At 38.2% G+C, this 8,058-nt stretch overlaps 1 protein-coding gene across 1 annotated transcript in view; it reads left to right on the forward strand.

The window, feature by feature from the left end:
* SFT2D1 (SFT2 domain containing 1) overlaps positions 1–2,710 on the forward strand; it is a 39,902-nt gene extending 37,192 nt beyond the window's left edge. The window contains exon 8 of the mRNA XM_024205888.1: positions 1,943–2,710. Coding sequence (XP_024061656.1) covers positions 1,943–1,982 — 40 coding nt within the window. The 3' untranslated portion in view covers positions 1,983–2,710. The remainder of the gene's footprint in view (positions 1–1,942) is intronic.
* The last annotated feature ends 5,348 nt before the right edge of the window (positions 2,711–8,058 follow it).

Genomic DNA, 8,058 nt, shown 5'->3' on the forward strand with positions numbered 1-8,058 from the left:
TCTCAGCATCTGTCATTAAAATTGTCAGAACTCCAATAATTTCCTGCAACTGCGAACATGTAAATCGATAAAAATAAAAAAAGCTTAAACATGTAGATTATGGGTCAAAATTATAAAAAAATAAAAATTGAATTCTACCAAGTCTACCATAACCAATGCCTGTTCTGAAGTTTAAGAGGGTGCAGATAAAGATACCCAGCAATTTACTTGTTAAAGCATTGTAGCATTTTCTCTAGTTTTAATCACCAAAATAATTGTTATAACATGCTACAACACTGCTTAGTTTAAGGATATTTCCTACATAAAGTTTCATATACATTTGACAATATTTGGTAGCTTAAATGGACACAATGAACTTGAAATCTAGTCAGTTTAAAAAAATTAAATAGTTTGTTAGTAAATTTGTTTTTGAATCACCTGCCAGTGTTTGTGGTTTTGCCATTTTCCCATTTTTTAAAATCTGCCGCCCCCCCTCCCCCGTTATTCCTGCGTGAAAGACCCACGTGCCCAGGGGAAACTGGCACTACACACAGTGCCGTCCAATGCACAAAGTAAATACATTTTTTTTTTTTTTTTAGTTTAATTGAAAGATTAGAGAGAAACTATAGTGCAATTTGGACTTTTAACAGTATATTAAAACACTTCATTCTGATTTTTTTTTTACATTGACTGACTGCTCCTATAAATATATCCTGCCTTGCTAAATTGTTCACAGTACCTCTCCTTTCATCTTGTATTTTCTCACTGCTTTTCTATAATAGTCCAATAAAACCTGACATAAGCCACAAAAATCTATGCTATAGATTCTTAGGTATGGCAGAATTAAACCATAATATAAAATTAGTTATAGCAATAGGTGATCTCATTAATTCTAACAAGACTGTCTTCAAGATAGTTGCAAGCAGTGAAATAATTCATATTTAAATACTATAAAATGTCACCTTAATTTTGACACATCCAACTTCCCCAGTCCGATTACTAGCATTCTAAATTTCTACATTTCCGGCAATCATGTCTCACTTTCTATAGGCTTATTTTTGTTCAAATCAGTTTAATTCATACTTCTATGTTTTAGTATGCTCAAAGATATTAACAACCATTGGTACCTGGCCTTCTTTCTCTTGTTTGAATGCTGGTCTGATAAAACATGAGTTATATTATCTAAACAATTGAACTGATTTTTTGATAGGTTGTTCAAAAACTGTACTAGCCTAATTCTTTTTCAGGTAACTGAAGTATTTGCTAGTATAAAATGCCATCACAAGTTGAGCTTCATACATTCTGTCTTATGCAAATAGTTGGCGGAGTTATTACATGGTGCCAGGAAATGGTATTGCGTAACTTGTCTAAAGTACTCATTTGTTTTAATTTACACTAAAAAAAATTGTAGCAACAAAAATACCCCAATGAGGCTTGTTCACTTCCAGTAGACTGTGATCTGCCTTGTTTTTAGAACTCGTTTTATTATATCAATCTTAATTATAGGACAGCTGTGTTGGGGCATACGGAAATAACTTATTTCACTTAAACTCAAGAATATGGGGAGTCCCTGAATTTTCAAAGTGGCTAACAGCCAAGTACAAAAATTCTGCTGAATAGCAAATAATTAAGTTTTGGGAAAATAAAAATAAATGAGGCTGAACAAATTCAGACTAATCCAAACTGAACAGTATACAAACCAATTTACAAAATGCTCAATAGGGAAGCAATGCCCCTTCAGATCTTTCAGTCTCCCCACAGAGTTTAATAAGTTATCAGAATTCTGCATCTGATAAGTAATTAAAATTTTCATTTTGTCATCCAAAATAGTGCATCATTGAATTTGTATGTTTTATAACTAATTTTGGGAAATGTAACACAAAATATTGTGTAGTCTGAAAAATATTAGTGACCTGAATGTGGCCTGTAAAAAAATAAATGTTAATTGTTTTGTTTTTTTAAGGGATGCTGTGATTAAATGCTTCACGTCCTGCCTGAGTTAGACTAAACAAAACAAACTATTCAACATCTTTTAAAAGCCAACTTTATATTTTTGTGAAGTTTGCTCAGAAAAATTATGAACTTCCACTCCTGAAACAACACCTGGTGACAGTTTTAGTATTTTCCTTGCCTTTTGCACGCTGGGGATTAAATCATTTTAGCAGAACCAAGTTTAAATATGAGCCAGGTAAACAGTGTTTTATCCCTGTCTGAACCATTTGGAAACTAGAATAGGTTTAACACTTTATGCAATGTAATCTTAAAACTGTTTGACTCAGTTTCTGTTAACACAGTTTAATGACAATTCAGGATTCTGGGTAATATATGAGACAAAACTCTATATGAAACTTTTACATATTTCTTATGTGCTATTACTATTTGTTCACTCTATGCGTTTCCCAAAGATCAGGATTTTGTCATTATTATAGAGAAATTTTTTTAGTTAATTATAGCTGATAGGGCTGCTTTGAAATGTTTGTACATGTGCAGTATGGAGAAAGTTTGGTGTGAACATGAGAGGTCTGGTAAAAGCTTGCTCAGTTTTGTTATGCTTACATTTTAAGGACCAATTTTTTCACTTTGAAGCTTAAAATATATTTGATTAAAATGGCTTATGGATAATATATAAATCAATGATTACAAAATAAATGAATTATTGTAAGTGTTTAGACTATGTAATTTTTAGACTTGAGCCACATAGGCAGGAAAATTAAAACACGCTTGTAATATATATTTCACTTTTGAAATTAGTCAACACACTTTCAGTTATTAACTCAAATCTCTTTTGCTACCCCCTTTCTTATCTGTTGTCAGACTAAAAATAATTGTGTTGGTACATGTACGTAACTCAGACTGTCTGAGAATACACAAGTGACTTTAAAACGTCTTTAATTTTTATGCGTTTTTGGAAAAAATACTCCTGGTGGTATAATGTACATGAAGTGAATGTATAACTATCTGGAATACTCTAATAGGACACTCAATAAAGACAAATACAAAGTACTCCACTTAGGAAGGAACAATCAGTTGCACAAATACAAAGTGGGAAATGACTGCCTACAAAGGAGTACTACGAAAAGGGATCTGGGGGTCATAGTGGATCACAAGCTAAATAGGAGTCAACAGTGTAACACTGTTGCAAAAAAAGCAAACAACATTCTGGGATGTATTAGCAGGAATATTGTAAGCAAGACACAAGAAGTCATTCCTCCGCTCTGCTCCGCGCTGATTAGGCCTCATCTGGAGTAGTGTGTCCAGTTCTGGGCGCCACATTTCAGGAAAGATGTGGACAAATTGGAGAGAGTCCAGAGAAGAGTGACAAAAATGATTAAAGGTCTAGAAAACATGACCTATGAGGGAAGATTGAAAAAATTGGGTTTGTTTAGTTTGGAGAAGAGAAGACTGAGAGGGGACATAAGTTTTCAAGTACACCTCTACCCCGATATAACGCTGTCCTTGGGAGCGAAAAAATCTTACTGCGTTATAGGTGAAACCGTGTTATATCGAACTTGCTTTGATCTACCGGAGTGTGCAGCCCCGCCCCCCAGAGCACTGCTTTACCATGTTATAGCCGAATTCGTGTTATATCGGGTTGCGTTATATTGGGGTAGAGGTGTACATAAAACACTGTTACAAGGAGGAGGGAGAAAAATTGTTCTTAACCTCTGAGGATAGGGCAAGAAGCAATGGGCTTAAATTGCAGCAAGGGAGGTTTGGGTTGGACATTAGGAAAAACTTCCTAACTGTCAGAGTGGTTAAGCACTGGAATAAATTGCCTGGGGGGGGTATCTCCATCATTGGGGATTTTTAAGAGCAGGTTGGACAAACACCTGTCAGGGATGGTCTAGTCCTGCCTTGGGTGCAGGGGACTGGACTAGATGACCTCTCGAGGTCATTTCCAGTTCTATGATTCTATGAATATACTTTGCTTAGCTTCTGTGAAAGCAGTGTTTCTGGGGCAAGCCTTGGTTGAAATATTTTTCCAATTGTAGCTATTTAGGCATTGAAGAGCAAAGATAAGTCTATGAGGATCCTGAAGCTACAGACCACCTAGCTCTTAGATGGCTGATGTTATGATGGTAGAAAGTTCTTTGTTTCCCTCTCTCCACCAGCAGTACCTCCATCTCTTCCAGGTTTAGCTTTAACAAGCTAGTCTTCATGTGAATGTTGACTCCTAGACAGTGGGATGGCTGGGAGATAGTGTTTGCATTTTCTGTGAAGGAAACAGCATGGTGGCTACATTTTACTAGCATATGTATCCCTGTTGTCTCTTAGCTTTGTATAGGTGTTAAATAGAACAGGGCTGGGGGAGAGGATTCAGAGGTGAGGACTCTGCCTTGAGGCAGAAGGACAAGGAAGCCATTGTATTGATTAATGCTAAACCCCTGTATGTAAGACAACAGCAGCATTCCACTGAAATTTATCAAATGTTGTGAAGAGATCCTGCAATATGGGTATGGTTTGAGCAGCAGTTTAAGACATGTTGGCTTTACCAGTCAGTGTGGGATTGCAGGGGGTGCATATCTTCTGGGTTGTCCTGTTGCAGCAGTTAGCCAATGGGGCAGAATCTCTAAGAGAACGGCTCTCATTAGGTAGTCCTGGTCCCTTCAACAGGTTGTTGGGTTAATTAGCTGAGACACAGGGCAGTTGACATAAGCAAACAAGGCACAAGAGGGCCTTTCACTGCTCTGGCCTTCCCATCTTTGTTGTTGGTGGAGGGTATTAATAAATGTTGTGTTGATTGCAGTTCCAGCTAGTGACTTCCACAGGTCACCTGGACTGCAGCAATTGTACAGATATTGATGGACATGGAAGAATTTCATGGAACACCTTGTGGACTCCTGCTGTCAGGTGGAATGGAAATTAAAGGACAAATGAGCACTTGGGTTTTGTTTATATGCTTCATGGGATTGATTTGAGCAGTTGTTTCTGGCAGCAGGGATGTCAAAACCCTCTTTTTCCAATGGGATAGACATTGGTTTCGTTCTCCCAAAACAATAGAAGTTGCATGATTTTTGGAGACACCTTCCTTTTCCCTGTGACCGACATCAACATGCCTTTCTCAAGGGAAGAAGTAGACTTGTGAGTGAGCCTGAGCCATCCTACAAAGCCAAGGCTTTCTCAGGCAGTAGGCTGTTCTGGCTGTAGGCCATGATAGACATCGAGAGTACATCAGGCTCTGAGAAGGCCTTGGTGTTAAACCTGGGATTCTTGTGCTTGGAATTTGAGCATCAAAAAGGGGTAAGGCAGGTGATGGGGAGCATTGATCGCCTTTTATCTTCCAAATTGCTGCCAAATCAGGTTGACCCAAAATGTTATCCTGTTAAGGAATTAATAAGGTTCTGAACACTTGGCAAAAATGTCAGATATTTGTATTTGTCTTCATTAGCCTCTTCAATTCTCAGTGATACTTTAAGTGCCCATTTTATAATTCCATTTATGCAGAAAGCATGCTTGGTCCACGAGAAAATATGGAAAAGGTAGACAAGACCTCCCATTTGACTGACAAGTTAAAAGAAACTAGCTTTGGGCTAAAACTATTCTACAGGTGTTATTCACAGATGCTAGTTTCAATTAAACACTTCAGTTGTCATTACCATACAGTCTGAAATCAAATGCTGCTGATCCACTCACCTTGTCTCATTACATATTTTAATTGTCTTCATTAATCAGTATCTTAGTGATCTAATTAATATCTAGAAAGTTCACTTCTGGAAAACTCAAGTTACATTCCATGCACATTCTATTACAAGAAATGTTTTGTCAGTTACAGCAGCATTCATCCTTTCTATAAGTGAAGTGCAAACATTTCCCCCTCAAAAAAAATTGTTTCCCAATATTTTCATAAAATCAGAAAACGTAACTGAAAACTGTCATTAGTGAACTGAAATTAAAAGCAAAACCACTGACCTAGGCAGGAACTGCAGCAGTAGGATAACTGGTCTCACTGTGTCAGCTACTTTCCTTATTTCCAGACACTATGCAATAACTGGACAAGTTGTCTGCATATACAACTAGACTCAACTCCACACAGTAAGAAACTTGCAATGCTACAGTTAAAAAATGTCCATAAATTTCAGGTATACTAATGAATATTAAAAAAATCTTAAATGAATGTTGTAATAAAGCGTCTCTAAGAACCAGCTGCTTCAATTTTTGCTCCAATTACTTGTGAATAGTAGCAATTAATTTCCAGCTGATTAAATCAATATACATTTAACCCTTCATTTTAGTAGTTACATGGCCTCATTGTATTTATCCTCCCAGCACTCCTGTGAGGTAGGGAAGTACTACTATCCTCATTGTATGAGGTATAGAGGCACATGTTGAGCAAGTGACTTGTCCACAGTCCCACAGGAAATCTGTGGTGAAGCAGGGAATTCCAGGTCTCCCAAATCCCAGGCCAGTATCCTAAAAACTGGGTCATCCTTACTCTCCTGCTTTTAACATCTTATCTGATTTGGCTTTAACAATTGTCCTTGTTTCCACATTTTCCTCAACTAGAATACCATCTTCTGAAACATTGTCTTTAAGCCATATGATCGCCCTTTGCAAACAGTCCTGCAAAATATTTCTCTGGTGTGGTTGCCCACATTCAATCACTAGCTGTTGTGGACTGTCTTCTTATAACTATGATATAGCTACTTTGTTGGCCTACTTGAAAGAATAACTTTGATTATCTTCCACTGTTGCTCTGACTACTTTTCTTTCTACACTCCGGGTGATCTCATCCATGCTCTTGGTGAACATTACGTAACCACTGCTCTCGGCGGCAGACTAATGTAATTCTCCACCCCAACCAGTCTTACATCTCAGCTTGTCTTACTGATATCTTCTCCTAGCTGTTCTACCCAATCCTCTCACTAATCTAACTTCTCATTTTTTCCTCCTAGGCTATCTCTCTTCCCTTATCACTGCTGACAACTTCACTGTCCTCCCCATTGCTCATGTTTGCAAGCTGTTTTATGTAACTTTTTAAACTGGTCCCATAGTCAGTTAGTATAAGGGACGGATATATTGGTTTCTCTTCTTACCCATCCATTCAGTTGGCTGGACTTTAATATTGGAATTATCGTGGGAAAACTAACTAAAAAATGAGTAATACTTTGTTGTGAAAGCAGTGAGGTGAGTTATGACTGGGGGGGGAGGGGGCGGCGGCAACTGTGGGTATGTCCAAAACTTCATTTTGATTGCCTGGGTGAGCCTTTTTGATGTCACAGCCCTGCAGCAGCTCTTACCAGTGACCATCCTGAGGAACAGCAGCTCCCTTCTTCTACCATACTCAGCTGGTAGAGGTTAAGTCTAGGAACAAGACAAAGATAAGAGATTAGGAAGGAGGGGGGAGCTTAAAAGAGGCTGGTGGCTAGGGCAAGGAGAGTGTGAATGAAGGATGAGGGGCTGAAAATGTAATGAAACTTCCACTGTACCAGCTTATGTCAGGAGAAATTTATGTCCCTTGTAGGTCTCTCTAAATTTACTTATGAATGTAAAAAGGAAGTGGCAGCTATGGACTAGTTCACAACATTTTAGTAGAGAAGATGAACTAGTAAATTATAAATAGCTGTTACAAGGGTGAGGAGAGCATGTGGAGGACAGCAAAAAGGGAAAGTGACCATCTGAATAGATAAGGGAAGCATTTACAGTTTCTAAATTTGAACAATATATATAATTATTACAATAGAAATATATTTAAGTGACTTTTTAATGTAAAAAGCAGTGACCCCCTGCAAGGGCTGCAGTAGGAGGGCATTAGTATTGCCATAGCACTAGCTTTTAAAATAAATCCTGAAATTCTGTGTCCTAATAGTTTACAGATGTAAATTCCATAGTCTTGCTCGAACGGTGCTTACAGCTCTTGCGAACGTTCTGGGGGTTGTGTTTTGACGTCTCTGCCTCTTCCTCCTCACAGCTACTCTTTCCTCTTATTTTAATACTTAAAAAAAATCACGTCCCTTCTTTCCATCACTGCTCAAAGTGGGAGGTGAGCCGCAGCCCTCCCCGGTGAGTGCTTTCCCCCGCCCACTGAGCCCCGCCTCCCGCTCAGCCTCGCTGCTGCGTGTCTGTCTCATTCATCGGGAG

Source organism: Terrapene carolina, unplaced genomic scaffold, assembly GCF_002925995.2.
Source record: "Terrapene carolina triunguis isolate 2854851 unplaced genomic scaffold, T_m_triunguis-2.0 Scaffold85, whole genome shotgun sequence".
NCBI lineage: Eukaryota > Metazoa > Chordata > Testudines > Emydidae > Terrapene > Terrapene triunguis.